The sequence below is a fragment of the Lepidochelys kempii genome, chromosome 5 (genome assembly GCF_965140285.1).
Source record: "Lepidochelys kempii isolate rLepKem1 chromosome 5, rLepKem1.hap1, whole genome shotgun sequence".
Lineage (NCBI taxonomy): Eukaryota > Metazoa > Chordata > Testudines > Cheloniidae > Lepidochelys > Lepidochelys kempii.
The window spans coordinates 102240272-102258113 of NC_136384.1; the positions used below are offsets into that span (position 1 = coordinate 102240272).

At 39.6% G+C, this 17842-nt stretch overlaps 1 protein-coding gene across 5 annotated transcripts in view; it reads right to left on the bottom strand.

Annotated features, from left to right (window-relative positions):
• Nucleotides 1-3590: 3590 nt before the first annotated feature.
• Nucleotides 3591-17842, bottom strand: part of PUM3 (pumilio RNA binding family member 3) — a 39852-nt gene continuing 25600 nt past the window's right edge. For 4 of the 5 annotated variants that reach the window (XM_073345233.1, XM_073345230.1, XM_073345231.2 and 1 more), the window contains 5 exons: nt 15038-15180; nt 13609-13831; nt 11635-11722; nt 9253-9343; nt 3591-3858 (listed from right to left, as the gene is read on the bottom strand). In XM_073345233.1, the coding sequence (XP_073201334.1) occupies nt 3729-3858; nt 9253-9343; nt 11635-11722; nt 13609-13831; nt 15038-15180 (675 nt within the window). In that variant the 3' untranslated portion in view covers nt 3591-3728. The remainder of the gene's footprint in view (nt 3859-9252; nt 9344-11634; nt 11723-13608; nt 13832-15037; nt 15181-17842) is intronic. The other variant, XM_073345234.1, reaches the window with a different exon arrangement.

Below are 17842 nucleotides of genomic sequence, written 5' to 3' on the forward strand. Positions count from 1 at the left end.
CTATTCATCTATTTATTGGTTAGGACTTTTGGTTTCACAACACAACAGAGTTCTTTATACAGTAACTCCTCCCTTAACGTCGTCCCAGTTAATGTTTCGTTGTTATGTTGCTGACCAATTAGAGAATTTGCTCATTTAAAGTTGCGCAATGCTCCCTTACAACATTGTTTGGTAGCCGCCTGCTTTGTCCACGGCTTGGGGAAAGAGCAACCTGTTGGAGGTAGCTGGTGGGTCCTTGGAACCAGGGTGGACCAGCAGCCCCCCATCACCTCCCCTAAATTCTGCGTGCAGCAGCCACCCAGCAGGCTATCAATTGCCGGGCAGTTCAGCTGTCCCTCCCCGCATTGCCCTGTGCTGCTCCTGGGAGCCTCCTGTTTGCTGTGCAGTGGAGGGGCAGAGAAGGGGTGCTAATATCAGGGTTTCCTCCTCCCCCTGCTCCTTTATCCATCTCCACAGAGCGGAGGAAGGGGGATGGACACAACAGGGCTCAGGACAAAGGGAGCTTGCTGGCAGCAGCTGCTGTCTCAACTTGCTGATCTCTCTCTGCCATGCTGTCTCCCCTCCCTCCATTCCTGCTGCCTTGTAGAATGTGAGGCTACACTAACAATGTGTTAACGCTTGAGGGCTCAGCCGAGTGCTAGTTCATCATTTAGCAGTAAGGCATTCCCTAAGAAATATCCCACCCTCTGACTTCACCACCTCAACCAAGCTTCAGAATAATTTCCCTGGCACCTAACCCCCCCATTTACATTAATTCTTATGGGGGAAATTGGATTCGCTTAACATCATTTTGCTTAAAGTAGCATTTTTCAGGAACATAATTACAACGTTATGCGAGGAGTTACTGTATAGCGTGTTATTCTGTGGATAGCTGGAAAGCAAGAGAGATTTGCTTCTCATGAAGATTACACAATGTGTTTCATTTGTTTTAGGATATATGTGTATTAAACATAAAACTAGAAATTAATGCAGATAATAGAACCTGGGCACAACACAGCAACACTGAATGGTTTTTGTTCCCTTAATTTTTTGCATGCTGATGCCAGAATTGTTAAATTTTCATGTGTAAGGCCAGGCACCGGAACCCACATTTAGACACCCTAAATAGGTAGCCTGATTTTCATAGATGAGCCCTGAAGCTCCTATTGAAAAGTTTAGTCTGAAAAAGAACATGTGCAACTCTACATATTTGCACATTAAATTGATGCTCAAAAGCAACCCAGCACCCTAAAAGAAGTTTTCCATTTTAATAAGGTACAAGTTATTCTTTTACTAGCGAAATAATCTTTGTCTAGATCAGGGGTGGGCAAACGTTTTGGCTCGAGGGCCACATCTGGGAATAGAAATTGTATGGTGGGCCATTAATGCTCACAAAATTGGGGCTAGGGTGCGGGAAGGGATGACGGCTCTGGTTGGGGGTGTGGGCTCCAGGGAGGGGCCAGAAATGAGGAGTTCAGGGTGCGGGAGGGGACTCTGGGCTAGGGCAGGGGAGTAGTGTGTGGGGGTTCAGGCTCTGTCTCGGGGTGCGGGCTCCAGGGTGGGGCTGGGGATGAGGAGTTTGGGGTGTGGGAGGCTCTGGGCTGGGACTGAGGGGTTCAGAGGGCAGGAAGGGGATCAGGACTGGGGCAGGGGGTTGGGGTGCAGGAAAGGGTCCAGGCTCCGGCGGGGGTGAAGGCTCTGGGGTGAGGCTGGGGTTAGGGTGCGGGAGGGTGCTCTGAGCTGGGATTGAGGGGTTCAGAGGGTGGGAAGGGGATCAGGGCTGGGGCAGGAGGTTGGGGCACAGGGAGAGGCTCAGGGGTGCAAGCTCTGGGTGGCGCTTATCTCAAACAGCTCCTGGAAGCAGTGGCTATGTCCCCACCCTGGCTCCTATGCGGAACCGTGGCCAGGCAGTTCTGCGTGCTGCCCTGTCCGCAGGCACTGCCCCTGCAGGTCCCATTGGCCGCAGTTCCCGGCCAATTGGAGCTGTGGGGGCAGCACGCAGAGCAGAGCCCCCTGGATTCCCCTACACAAAGGAGCTGGAGCGGGGCCATGCAGCTGCTTCTGGGGGCAGCGTGGAGTGGCCCCCGACCCTGCTCCCTGGCTAGAACGCTGGAGTGGGGAAGCCCCAGACCCCGCTCCCCAGCGGGAGCTCGAGGGCTGGCTTAAAATGTCTAGACCGTCGGTTGTAGTTTGCCCACCCCTGGTTTAGATATAAACCTTTTAGAAAAACCTAATTTGTCATGTATTTCAATTCAGTAACAGCTAAACAATTTACAATCAAAGTTATATTATTCATTATCTTAAACCAAAGGAAGTTGTATTTTACCAGAAAACAATGGTTAAATATTTGCTGTTATAAATATGGCAAATTTTTAATATACATCCCTTCAAGATTGCCAAAAGTTTCAAGCCACTTCAAGGTTTCATCCTTCAAGTGATAATTTCTGAACTTGCACTATTAACTCATACTTTTTATATAAATACTTGCAGATACTATGTTACATTTCCTGAGTTATAAGTTCATGTAATTAAAAGCTGCAATACTGCACAAGTACAGGAGGTAAAAATACTGTCACAATGCAAACCTTAACCCTGAGTTTCCTGATTTTGGGGAGATTAAAACCTCAACAGTATTGCACTAACTATGGGCCCAGTGCTGCTCTCAGGAAAGTAAAATTCCATTAATTTACTAAGAGCAGGGATGGGCTCAAATACTAGGGCTTGGATCCTGCATGCTTTTCTCTCAATGACTTCACTGGGACTTCTCACGAGAGCAAGTGCTCAAATACTAGCCAAGGATATATCCTATAAGGAAGTGAATTAATCCTGTGCCAGATGTGATTACGCTGTGTTTTATGTCATATTTCTACATTCTGCTGGGCCAAGAGATTATATGCATGTTGTGGTTGGCGTCACTGTACTGTTCTATTTTCTCAAGGCTAGTTAAAATGTATCAGCCAACAGTAATTGTAAGTACATTAAATTCGTTCATTAAATTCACTTTTGTTTCCACTAAAAGGAGGAGACAAACAGGAAATTCCATTTGCTGAAGACCTCAAATGTTAAGCTAAAAAAGCCTATGCTTAGTGGAGGAGTGAAGAAAAAGCATTTTGCCGGTAAGAAATCTGCATAACCCATTACAGATAACTACTGACCTCTTTCAGATCTATTTGAAAAGCCAAAGCAATTTTTGAGAGCTACTATCAGGATCTCTCAAACTTTGCATGTCACATCCATCTCTGTTCAACAGGACAGGGAGGGATTTTTTTTGGTTTGTTTTTTTAAAACAAGGCCAGCCAGATGGAGAAGATCATTATTAAGAACGGATGGATTTGTTCAGTAAATAAGAATATCTCCAGAAGATGTGTTTCAGTTTATACTGTAATTAGGTGATCACTTTTAAAAGAAGTATATATAACTATTAGCAGTATAAATAGGTTTTATACAAGATAATGGGAAAAACAAGCAGAGATTTAAATTTTGAGCTAGATGTTCAGATGCCTTGATAAACTGTTATTAGTCTGCGAGAGCTTAAAATCCCTGATTATGGATTCAGTGTCATTCAGGTTCTGAAACTAGAGACAACTGGATTTATGAGCAGAACAGCCAAATCATTTTAGAAACAGTTTAATTTACAAATACACTTTTACAAAGGATATTACAAAAATAATCAAACATTGTGCAAAACCTCCACTGACTTGTATTTGGTTACAATGATAGGAAACTGGTCTTTCTGAACCTCATTTAAATTAGGAAGTTAACATTTCTAGCAGAGCCTCTATTCCTTTTACATTTTTATTGCATTTCAATTTCGGAATGAGGCTTTTTAGTCCTCCTTTCACTTTATTTGCCACTTCTTGATCTGTGCTTCGGAGAAGGCTACAAGAAAGGGGGAGAAAACATTATATTTCAAAAGGTCAACTTTTAAGTCAAACGAAAATACTGTCAGACAGTATAAATAAAATCATTAACTATTTAAAAAGAGACCTGCTTCAGGCCAGGTACTGATTTTCTCTCTCTCACACAGAGACACACAAAAAGATATGGAAGCAATTCCACCAGACAGTACCCAGCAAATGATGGCATAGCTCTATAGTGGATCTCGTAGTCTCTACTTGACACTCTGGGCTTTCTACACTCCAGAACCATAGAATAAAAATAAACCATGTAAAGTTCTGTTACCCTGGAAAGCCAGTTTCCTCGCTTAAAAGTAGTATTATTTCAGCAGTGAAAAGGATGTATAACTAATAGGAATGGGATGAAATTAAGAAAAAAAATTAGGATGATCATCAGGAAAAAAGCTTCCCAGCAGTGAGGTTAGTCTACACAGAACATTTTCACCTAGGTAAGCAGCAGTAGGATGCCCTGTTGCTTAGGACTTTACACTATGAGGAACAAACATCCATTGGCTAGGTGATGGACAACAGATCTTTAACATCTCCAACTTCTACGGTTTTTACCATGAACTTGCGATTAGCCAACTATAACCTCTTATTAATTTGCTAGGTTCTTAACAAGGATAAATAGACCAAGCATGGAATGTGAAAAGAGGCATTAATATAGTTTGTTTATATACAAATCGGTCTCCTCCCTATGACCTAAAATCCCACCGAGGCTGATGGTACAAGAGCCAGGAAGCCACGCCACATCCAATAAAGAGCAGTTCTATTTTCAGCTACTTTATTCCGAGATGTAATTCTTTGACTATGGACTTATAAGTCCTACTGGGAATTTCTGTTAAGCTTTTAGTTATAACTAGAAGTTCTCTTACAATCTAAGGGGGAACTTTGTTTCTTTTAAAAAAAAGAACCCAACACAGATAAAGGTCATATTCATATTGCCTATCCACAAGCAACACAAACTAGTAAGGAGCACGAGAAGCAGGATACTGAAAAAAACATGCCAAGTATGTAGAAAATTAACATTCTAGAAGGTAAAAAGCAAGAAGAAACTGGTATGGTTTACCATTTGGAACAGAGCATATTACAGTGTAATCCACTCTGGACTGCTTTTTATAAATTTCTGATGAAAAGTTTTATTTATTAACTGCTCACATGAGCTGAGTTTTGTATAGCAGTTTGCAAGCTTTTTGAATTAACAAACTGAACAGAATTTCAGATCCCCATATTCTTTAAAGAGAATAATTGCTGAATATTTGCAATTATGTATTCTAAAGGGGCAAAATATATGTTGTCCTCTTTGACTCATAAGACCTCTTACTTGCATAAAAAGCCTTATGTATTTTGCCGATACAATATACAGGAATTCTAAAAGCTATGCCTGTTATTCTTGACACACATTTTTTCATGATCTCTCAATACTGGATATAATCCTTATGTCCAGGTTATCAGGCATTCAAATACCATGGCAATGGTTGAAGTATAAGAACTTAAAGAGAATAGTATCATTCATGTAGTGGTTCCATATAATTTTAATTCTGAGCAAGTTGCCAATAGGAAATTGCACTGTGCTATGTGCACAAGTGAACTGGATTCTGATCTTACATTAGCTGAACACTCGTGTAACTCCACTTAGATGTCAATAGAACTACGCCTAATTTACACCAGTCTGCGATCAGAACCAGGAGACCTTTGATTCTCCAATATAAAATCCAGTTCATCAAGGGTGACAAAAATATCAGAAGTATTCAGCACATGCTATGGTGATTAACAGACTGCACATTTGCGACACAAAATAGGGCAGCAATTTAAGCTTCTATAAATACCAAAGCCAAGACCTTCAAGTGAATTGGATTGGTAAAGCAGAGATTTAGATAGGCATATGAATAGATGCTTCTATAAACTAACAAAAAATGAACAAAAATCAAATTCTGCAGGCAGAAAGTGCACTTTTAAAACAGGAACAAACAAAAGACAGATAAAATCCTACAGCCATTTGGGCTCCTTACTGGCAAAAGGAGAAACTGACAGAAATATCAGGGGCACCTTTTATATATACATCTTTGTTTTGTTTTTTGTATTTCAACAACATTTTAAATATTTTATGTAAAAAAATATTGTAGTCATTACCCGTATCTGATTAAAGTACTTTTTGAGCTCAACACTGCTGTATAATTTACGCAGCATCTTTAGACTAAAAGCATGCAATTAAGCATGGATAAGATTAATTATTACACATTATGGAAGTTAAATGAGTGCCACACAAAATGAAGGAAAAAAGCAGCTCGTCAAGTTGCTCTGAGCATCTTACAATAACAAAAAAATAATGCATGAAAAGCTGATAAAAACCTGAAAGCTGTAATTTATTAATTAGCAAATAAATAAATAAATCTGAAGCCCTTGAAAGAATTCCTATCTACAAAGATGAATTTGTGATGAAAGCCTGGAAATTCTAGTACAAGAGGAAACGACATACTTATAAACCAGTGTGTATGTGTATCTCCCTCTCCTTTGGGGAGGGGTTAGATTTTAGTATTGGTGAAAGACGTTGGACTGACAATCTTGGAAAACAATTCCTCTCTGAAGCCACAGAGCATCAGTAATCCACACTTCCCAAACAACCTCCCTCAATCGTGACCCAAATTACCAGCTCCAGGGGTAGGCAAGGTCTCCATTCACATTCTGTCCTTGGTCTCTCCACTGAGATTACTACCAAGTGTGTCACAGTCAGCACTAACTGTTGTGAGGTTTGAGGGGTGGATGCTTGTCTACTAGGAAATTAACTGAATCTACAAACTGTTAGGGTACCAATCAATGTTTCAGTCACTAATGACCTGAACTTGTGACATAGCAATTAAAAGGTCCCATATTCATTACAAATCCTGTGATTTATCCAGTTTCTCTTAATACTAGTGACCAGGCTTGGTAATTTTCTGGGAGAATTCAGAGAAGGAAATGTGGCAGTCTACAAATTATTAAACCAAAGTGAATTATGTATATTTTGATGGAACATATGTACAGTCATATGATTTTAGACACAGCACCTGTAAAAGGTACAGATATATTTTTTTAAATCAAAAAGTCAATGTGACTACCATACAGTGGTAACTGAATCATCATTAAGACTACGATTTTGTTGCAGAAGTCACGGAATCCATGACTTCAGCCCTGGAGGCTGGGAGCTGCAGGGTCCCACTTCCTCCTGCAGCGGCAGGGAGCTGTGAGGTATCCCTGTCGCTTGAGGAAGCGAGCCCCCAACCTCTGAGCTGCCATGGGCAGCAGGGGCACCCCTGCAGCTCCCTGGCTGCTGTGTGGCTAGGGGCACCCTGGAGCTCTGAGTCCCCACTGGAAGTGGGGGCTCTGAAGATCCCAGCCACCCAGCCCCTTCCCATTTTATCATGGATATTTTTAGTAAAAGTCAGGGACAGGTCACAGGCTTCCATGAATTTTTCTTTATTGCCTGTGACCTGTCTGTGACTTTTACTAAAAATATCCATGAGAAAATCTTAGCCTTAATCATTAAAACGTGAAGGGTGAAGATAGACAATTTCTTGAATACTCTAATATGTAGGATGAAAATAATTCAATAAAGGGTACATATATAAAGAATACTGCCAATGGCACCAGGGATGAGTTAATCTTTTAAACAAATCTCAAAGCCCTAAGTTAAGGACAAATGTTAAGTAACAACATACTGTCAATGTACGAATCATTCTACACAAATCCTACTGAATATCTGTGTGCAGGATTAGAGAATTTAAAGGAATTAAATGTGCTCATCAAACATTAGGGGTCTGTTTATAAAAGCTAAGGAAAAAAGATGTGAAAACTCTTTGTAAGTCAAACAATTCTATCACAATGCAGAGTTTACTAAATTAGTTTGAATGCAAATAGTATGTTTCACGACCAATTCCCATCAACAGCAACCCTACTGAAGTTTGCAAAACAGAATTAAAACTGGTTTCAGAGTAGCAGCCGTGTTAGTCTGTATTCGCAGAAAGAAAAGGAGTACTTGTGGCACCTTAGAGTAAGGTGCCACTAAGGTGCCACAAGTACTCCTTTTCTTTTTGAGAATTAAAACTGAACTTGGATCACAATAATCACATTTTCATCACTTAAATGGTTTCTAATTATTTACAGAATCAGTCTGAGCATCAGACTATCCTTACCCTACAGCAATAGGAATTAGAGTTGGAAAGCAAAGAGACAGATTCAACTAAATGATTTTTTTTTTTTTTAAATTTACAAAGGATATTTTGTCTACTTCAAGTTGCTAGCTGTGTTTGACTCAGTTCTGTCAGATACTTATGAAAAGCTAATTAGGTAATTTTGTTATCTCTGCTCAACTGAGAGTTTTGAAACCTCACAGGTTAGATGTTTAGGGTTTTCTAAGCCACCCATTTCCAGATTTCCCTGATGTGACACTGAAAGTTTCTATTACAAAGTGAAACTGACACCTATTTACTAAATGCCAACAAATGTATTAATAAGCAAAGTAGGATGGTCTAATCCTGGGGAGGTGAGGAAGACAGTGGGCTTTGTGGCTCATGACTTTATTACAGAGAACAGGTTGGCACATAATACACTTTTGCATGGCTTACTCTAAGAACCACCACCCCTCCAGCCCAGGAAGAACAACACAAACATAACTCCAATACCACAGGAAAGGCCTTGAGAGACAGCCTGTACAGCAGACAAACTGAACAACATTTTACAGAAGATGCCCGAATACCTGTTTGCTACCTTTGAATACAGGCACATCCAAGAACAGAACATATTTAGTATATACTGGCATATTGTTTCAGGATTTTCATACACTTGGTAGGGACACTGGTGGGCACAGTGTTAGAAATAAGTAAGTTTTTCAATCTCTAGAAGGCTTTTCCAGCACAGAGCTATTTCATAGCAGTACCAAAGCTTGAGCTCAGGGAGCTAATAGGTTTGGTCTGTGCTTGCATGTGCCAAGTGTTATTCTCTACAGCAGTGGTGGGCAACCTGCAGGCTGCACGTGACCTGTTAGGGTTATTGGTGGGCCGCGAGACAGCATTTACATTGACCGTCAGCAGAGACATGCTGGCCGCTGCTTCCCGCAGTTCCCATTGGTTGGGAACGGTGAACTGCGGCCACACCTGTGGACAGTCAACGTAAACACTGTCTCGCAGCCCGCCAGCAGATTACCCTGATGGGCCGTGTGCAGCCCGCGGGATGCAGGTTGCCCACCACTGCTCTACAGCATGCTTGTAAACACCACAATTAAAAGCAAGTACGTTAAGTGTGTGAAAACTGACTTATTTTGGCTGAAAACTTGAATGGCATTCTCTGTATAAGAGTTAAAACAATGGGACCAAATTAGAAACACACGTGTCCTACATACCAACAAAGAACCATGGCACCTCGATTTACTTCTGCCCAGGACTTCATATTCTTAATGCTGACACATTCCACCAATGTTCTTGCAAAACATCCTATTAGATGGGAAAAAAAGAGCGAGGTGAAATTACTCAACGTGGCCTACTCAAAAGTCCTCTGTAACAGCGATTTAATCAAACATTTTAATCCAATCTATATTTAGAAGCTATTGCTTACTGTCAAAATAATTGACTATTCAATACAGTCAATACCTTTGCAAACGTGAGACTAATTCTAAGCAATGCTTAGAATTAATTAGACAATAGCAACACTGAATTGTATGAAAACTCACTGGTATAAAGACAGACACACATTTGTTTCTTTCTACTATTTAATTGTTTAACAGAGTACCAAAAGCTATTCATGTTTAAAAAGCATGTTTCTACACTAAAAAGGAACTTGGTAAAGGGTGCCTTGCTACTGAAAAGATCTGCTTCCTGCGTGCATTCAATCATCGTCACTTACTTTCAAGACCAAAACAAGATCAAGTTTTGCACCTGTTATCCCTGCTGTCAGCATGGCTAAGAGTAAGAAGGTTCTATCCCTTCTCATGCATTGCCAACAGAATTATTTTAAATTTATTCCCATTACGGGCCTTCAGCTGCCTCTGTTCAATGCCACTGGAGCAACAGAGTTTACACTTGTGTCTCTGAGGGCACAACTGGTCTTGCAGAACCATTGATACTGGTGATGTGTAAGAAGGGAAGAGCGCAGTGTGACTTTCAGATCCCAGGCTGAGTTTGCACGAGTGGCCTTTAGAAAAACATTTAAATTGTAAAATTATCATCAAATTTGATCTTGAAACTGAGAAACTATAAACACCGAATTCCATTTTAAAGTCACTTTACAGAGTAGAACTGCACGTTAGGGACTGATCAACTACCAGTTGTCTAAATTAGGCTGGTAGATAAAAGATATTCAGACAAAATTCCCCCCTTTAACATTTGAATGATGGAACTGACAAAAAGTTCTAATTCAATACTAATAAGGAATTAAAACGGTGCCAACCCAAACTCTGACAGAGAACAGTAGATATCAGAACTATAGCGAGACCAAAGAAAAAAAAAAAGATAGGTTAAACATAGACCAATATAATTAATGCACCAAAAAAAGCCTAGTAACATCTACTCCATAATCATCTGAACTCCTATCTCAGCTTTTATATCAGCATTAGAAGCAGGCATCTGGTAAAAAATGTGAAACCATACCAATAGGGATTTCTATGTATTGCCTTTGAAAGAAAAGTGTAGCAGGGGTTCAACACAGTTGCATGGAAATTGTCGCAAATTAAAGACAATTAAACACTGCAAAAAAAATCAGAGCTGCCTGTAGGACAATTGTTTCACAGCAACTTTTGAAATGTTTTAGTTCTGCACTGGTTTCCAGATTGGAAACCTGAGAGCTTCTGTGCACATTTTTTCCTCTCTCTCAATCCTTCCGTAGGAAAATGTAGTCAAAAACCAATATATTTCCATCTGTTCCATGAAGTAACATCTCAAAAATATTTCAACCAGCTCTAATAAAAAAAATACACACACTACATAATCTGTTTCCCAATCTGTTGCATTCGAGATACCTAATGGTGCTTAGTAAAAGCTCTCAGTAAAAAAACCATACAAGTTTTGCATAAAAAGATTATTTTACTAGGATGGTAGAAAGACATCTTAGGCCAGGTTGAAAAAATCCACAAGGTACTAGACTTTGTTGCTCTGTAGCAAAAAGTTGAATTAATTTTTTTTTTAAGATTACATTCTGGAGGATAACATCTGTGCCATAAAATAGCAGAGATGTGCTATATTTGAGGTGAAATTTTATAATGCAAGTGGTAACCCAGCAGCAGTAACAAATACACTCTAGTAATTACAGGTCTGCTTAGCTGGTGACCACAATATTCATAAACTGGAATAAAACATCACATTTTCTAATTAGAAAGATGCCATCTTCAATCTTGTCTATGTTTTAAATAGCTTTAACATGCTAACAGATAGCTTTAACATGCTAACATTTATTAAGTAAAATGGCAAAGGAATAGACTACACTCTTGATACCAGCAAAGCACATTTGGGATCTTCTGTTTCTAAAAAACCAGGTCAACCTCCTCTGGTGGAAAAAGTGAGCTTAGCTTCCATCACTTCACTCATACAGCATCTCACAACTGCACAGACACAAAATACTTTTTATGTACATCTAAAGTACATTTAAACCATTTATTGCCTCTTTGCCACCTTTTACATATTCTGATACATCTAAAAATTTACACAACAATCTTTTGTTTGAACCTACACAATGAGTTTAATTATGCTGAAAACTGACATATGGTCTATTAAAGATGAATTTCCCAGCCTACCTTCTCTTCCATTATCTCTCATTTTTTCATCTTGCCCTATTAACCATTTCAGAACCAGATGGCCTGCTGGATGCTCTGCAATGTGAAGCTTTAAACAAATCAATGATTAACTGTTAGACTCAGGAGTCTTTCACACATGTATTGGTGCGCTTATGCTTGAAACGCAAAGTACACTGTCAGATGATTTTATAAAAAAAAATTCCAACTTGCTCCCCCCCACCCGCAACACATCATATTGTGCCATTTCACCACTATTAGCGATGAGCAAATATCAAAACAGATGAGAATGTAAGTGTTTGGATGCTTATTCAAACATTAACTTATAGAGGTGCAACCCATTCCCCATTCCAGACTGTCAGTGCACAGACTACATCCTCTGCTCCTCACTAGCCAACCCTTTCCCTTGGCCTGCAAACACACCTTCAGCTTCCCAGTAACACATAAGTGTAGTTTCCTGGTCTAGCTGCCTCTATGCACGTCTGTGGCTCTTCCAAATTTTCACCAGCTGACACGCACTGAAAAATGGCTTATATGGAAATCCAGAGCTTGTTGGAATATATAAGAGGTCCACGTGGAAGTCTAGCACAGATTGGTCATAAAATGGTGGAAGTGGGGTTTATGTGCAAAGAGAAGAAGATCAGAGATATGAGCTGTGAGAGAAATCACAACTAGAAAAGGTAAGTCAGTGAGGTGCTTTGATGGCAGTCTGGATATCATAGGGCAAGGAACACTGGTGGTCCTGAACTTTTATAAGTTGGTTTTAGTTCAGCTTGGAACAGACAAGAAGTTTAAAACAGCTCTTATTTTATAAAGAACTATATTTGACTTCCATCCCTAATCATTAAACCAACTTCCTGTCTCCCTCTCCAACAGAATCTTGAAAGTGATCTAGTATCTCACAGCTCATATTAAAAAGATCAGACATGTTCAGCTAGAAGGGACATCAAGAGGGTCACCTAGTCCAGCTCCCTGTGCTGAGCCATTCAATATGTGCACAAAAACACTGGAGTAGAGGGGTGGTTTTCGCTGTGGTACCATGAATACATGCAGCTTTACCTCTCAAAACTGGAAAATGCATTATCTTTGCTTTCCCAAAAATCAGGCCAACTTGGGGAATTGGGTGAGAGCAATTTGGCTGAAAGTTCATTCAAGCAAGGCAGAGGGAATGAGGACTGTAAATGCTTGCCCAATCACACAGTATGCTGAGGATGCTATTTGCATTGTGACGGAAGGGTCTATCGAGAGAGTTGTGCATTGTGACTGAGGGGTTTATCAATAAAGCTTGTAATCTTGGGATACTTCTAGATTCCCAGCTCTTCCTGAAGTCCCCCATGGTTGTCGAAACCACACATGCATGTCTGAAGACACAGTCTGACTTTAGCTTACTGATGAAGTTAGCAATATTACAATAAACTGCTATAGGAATCCAACCTTCTTTCCTTGTCAGAAAGTTAAAAAGTTGGATCTTGGTGCCCCTTCCCTGTGTGCAGGTGTGTGCTTATTTAGTAGCTCACACCCACTGAACTCCCTTCACAAAGATAATATCTTCATTGTGAGCAGAAATTCTTTATAGTCTCATTTAACTGCTACCACTACAACTCGAGAGATTCTGTATAATATACATTTCTGCCACTCACAAAAAATGTAAATCCACTGTCAGAGAAAGACTTTTTTACATACTAGTCTGGCAGATTCAAGACTACAAAGAACTAAGTACCCGATTCAGAGAGGCAAATGAAATGCTTAGCTAAGCCATCATTATTTCAAATGCAGTTACAATATATAAATACACAAGACATGGCCAGAAAATGCAACAGAAAGTGCGGATTCACATTAACAGGGAATGTTTCAGAGTGCAGCCAGTAAAGCATGTGTTAGGTAACTGTAGTAAATCTTATTTATTTAAATGATACAATGGAAACAAATTCACAGCAATATCTCGACTGCTTGCCCTGTGTTAGATGCATTACCTACCTGCCCATCTTTGCCACCTGGAACCAGCTCCTCTGCTGCCAAACTAGCAATTGCATTCATGGCAGGCTGGACATCACCAAGAGCAGATCCTAAAACATCAGCCACCAAGACGCACGTAGCTTTGTCCATCACCATTTCTTGGGCATGTTCTTGCAGATAACCTAACAAGGCTGGGGAAATGGCTTCTAAAAGTTCACAACGGCGCACATCTGAATCTTTTTTACTGGTGAAATAGTAATACACAATATGTTGGTCCGATTATTGCAGAAAACTTGTTTTGTATAAAGGATCAAGTAAAAATAAATTCAATCCATGTTTGCTATTTAGACAGATGATGTCCTCATTAAAAGGTCAAATTAAAAAAAAAAACAACAGTCCCTTTTCTGTATTCCACAGCAAATCAAGTTTAATATGATCTTTGGATAACCATCAGAGGTTTTAAAAATAACCAGAACGAGAAAAGTGTCCAATCAGGTGACACAGTAGTCTAACTTTCAAGGTGATTGCCAATGTGCCATACACACTAATTCCACCCTTTCATTTTAATTCTTATTTGTCCTGCCATTGTCATCACCTCAAAGCTTTAACAGAGACTGTGTAAGGAAAACTGTTCACAAAGCATTGTGAAATAGCCATCTCTGCAGTATTTAATAAACATCAGCATCAGTTAAACTAGCAGAATGGCAAAATAAATATCCTTCAAAATCCCACAGTGTATCTTGGGCCTGCCAGACTGGTTTATTATGGTCTCAAATAAGGCAACACATAAAGAAGGGCTGCTGATGCACAAAGGAGAAATACAGATAAGTGACCAATGCATTAATTATTTAAGAAAAACTAAGTTCAGCTTTTTAAAAAATTATCTAAATTAGACTGTGTGGGGGGGCTGAATTAGAACTAAAATCTTCCATTTTTACTGCTAGATTTCAAGTTTACTCTTGTACAACTTAGAACACCAATGATGGATGTCCCAAAAAAAAAAAAAAAAAGCTTTAAATCTGTTCTGAGACGTCAACTAGTTTAGCAAAGGATAAAAATTGTCCTCTCCTTGGTACAGCTGAAATACTACTGCAACCCAAATACAGTCACTATGCACATATATTAGGTATATATCTAGGCAGAAATCACATCACAACTGTTACGATTTCTGTCAGATAGCGGACACATTTATTTGCTTTCGGTGGTTTGGTTTGTATGTGGGTTTGTAGAGTGAGAAGAAATAAAATGTTATACAAACTGCAAAATATTAACTCAGCAAAATTAATGACATTATTTGGAAACCAATTGTGGTAACTGATCTTCATAAAGAAACTGTCACGGTCTTTAAAACAAAAAAACAAAAACAATGACTAAGTGTCCTGTTCAAAAAGCTGGAGTTGGCAAAACGTGTATGGATTGTTTCAGCCTGCCAGTTATGCATTTTAGTTACCTGTAAGCATTTCCATCTCCCTGTTGCAGAATTTTGACAATCTCTGGTAAGAAATGTGCAGGATCCCTTGGACTTAGCAAGTACAACAGGACCTTCCTTCCATATTTGTTGTTTACAATATTGGGCAAAGAACCACTTATCTCCTGTAAATATACACAAACATCAATAACACACTCCTGGAAGAATACTTTTCAGCAACAAACCTGGTCTGAGTACTTTCAGACTGAAAGCTGGGGAAAGAGAGGTCATAATTTATAGTTACATGATACAATTCAAAACCCAGTGTATAACGTCTAGGTGGAGTTTGTCAATGTATAGTGCTGAATGAGATCAAGTTTTGATATTTGATTTTTGTTTGTAAAATGCTCTGATATCCTTGGATGGAAGATAAAATAGAAGTAAAAATTATTATTTGCATTACCATAGTGTTCAGACTTCCTGAAATCAGGGCCCCATTGTGCGAGGTGCTGTACAAAAATGTAGTAAGAGACAGACTTCTCCCCAAAGAAGTTACAATCCCAACAGACAAAAGGTGGAAGGGAACACATTATCACAGCACCCAGTTATAGCCAACACCACGAGTCATCAGGTGTGATTATCAACCAATTGTTCATCCGTGCAGCAGCCAGCATGCAAAGGACAGTTGAGGATGGGGAAGAAGACAAAGAAGTTATCCTGAATTCAGCTAGGCAGAGAACATCCATCAGCAATAATTAATTGTAAGTAACAAAGTAAGCCACATTTCTGCTAGGAGAATAACCATTATCACTTGTAGTTTACTGAAGCATTAGTAACAAATACAGAGGGCATTTCCTAGGGATTAATGGCTGGCTAGGAAAAATCATTACATAAACAAGAATGCTGGTGCACAACGCACATGTGTCCCTAGAGGCGTGTCGAAAAAACTCATTGATAGGCCACGATTTTTTGTTTTATTGAAGAGTGCCTATATATTCAAAAAGAAGTATCTATTACCAGCACTACGTTTTCTGTGTGTTCATGTTCTGTTCTTCCTGCTTTGTGTGTACACATTTTGTTTTAAGTTGGCAATATGATTTTGCCTTCCAATTGCAGGACATTGCAGAAGAATTAATACCCTGTACGTTAGCCAAAGAGTTTTCAAAGACTGTTACAGCAGACTTAAGGAAAATATTAATGCACATTTCAGTTATATTTTCTGAAACAAAAGGGATGGTGTTACAGAGCTCTGGGCAATTTCAGTATATTTTATGTCCATACTGTTTGTAAGTAACCCTTCTGCTTTTCAAAATCTCTTAAAATCCCTGGTTTCCAGCAAGGAAATGCTTCAACAACAGCTGGTAAAAGATGAAGTGAACAATTGAACCAGTACCTCTTCACCCTTTGTCTCCCAAAACACATGCTAATAAAGGTTATGTTCTGTGCGGGGGGGTGGGAGGGCTGGGCAGAAGACAGCAAGACTGTTATTACCTAAAATATGAAGAAAATGCACAAAAGCAGGTAAAATTTTGTTTTGTGGAAAAATGTGCACATTTTACACACACTGCTTTAGGATATCCAAAGTATTAATCTGGCACTGGCTTCTGGATTAGTTATTGCACTTCTCATTTCTGTAGTCTTCACATTTCAGGCCTTGGCCAGAGTGTATTCTCTGTGCAATAAAACATGTATTCTCTTCTCACTAGGGGTTAGGACTGAGGCTTGAACATTACTGCATGAATGTCACTTACACTGTACATCAGAATCAACCAGCCAACAAAGACAAACAGAGTACTTCAAAACTCAACGTAGTAGTCATCTGAAATGGCTAATTTAGTAACAAAGGTATCTTGATGGTCATATTGACTTAACATAATAAAGACAATATATTCATCTTGAGTCTGAAATCAATATACATTACATAAGTTTTCAAGACCATAACTACTTCTTTGTTCACTGAAACAAAAGCATAACCCTAGTTATTTTTAATAAATTCTGTATTAGAGAATTTTGTGGCTTTTTGTTATAGGACCATAGAAAAATACTCAAGAAAAATTTAAGAAACACAGTTGTGTAATGTCTCGTTGCCAACACCTTCCATATTGCAATCTTTAAGAGACTAGATACAGACTTTGCGTCTATTACCACCATGAATGAGAGCTTTTTTACTCAAATCTTAAGTCCAGACATGTGGCTAGCCCAATTTACAGTTCCAACCATCAGGGCCGAAAGAAGCAGAGATGTTTTTTGGATCTAGGATTAGGGCTCGGTGTAGCCAAAAGAGTTGACTGGAATAAAGGCTTTCCTTTTGCCCTTTAGAAAAAGTAACTTTCCCTTAGTTCCCTAACAGCCAGCAAGCCACATAGGGATTCAAATTTTGTAACACTACAAAAGCAGAGACTAGTTCTGTCAAACACCATAGCATTGTGACTTCCCAGTAATAAAGATTTATTTTCTTAGCATCCCAAGGAGTGGTTTGTTTTTTTTTGAACATTCTTTTCACTGTAGAGGCTTGTTAGATTCATTTCTATATGAGATCTAATTCATCTCTAGAAGGCTGAGATACATTTGCGACAGATATGGCAATTTCCTGAAATATTCCTGGAAGGCCTTACTGTATGATGTATCATTGTGGGCTGGGATCATATGCAACTTCTCTAGGCAGCAGTTCTGAACCAGGGGCCTGGTTTCAGGTCTGCCAAGCAGGGCCAGCATTAGATGCACTGGGACCCAGGCAAGAAAGATGAAGCCCCACCACCCAGGGCTGAAGCTGAAGTCTGAGCAACTTAGCTTTGTGGGGCCTCCGGCAATTGCCCTGCTTGCTATCCCTAACACCAGCCCTGGCTT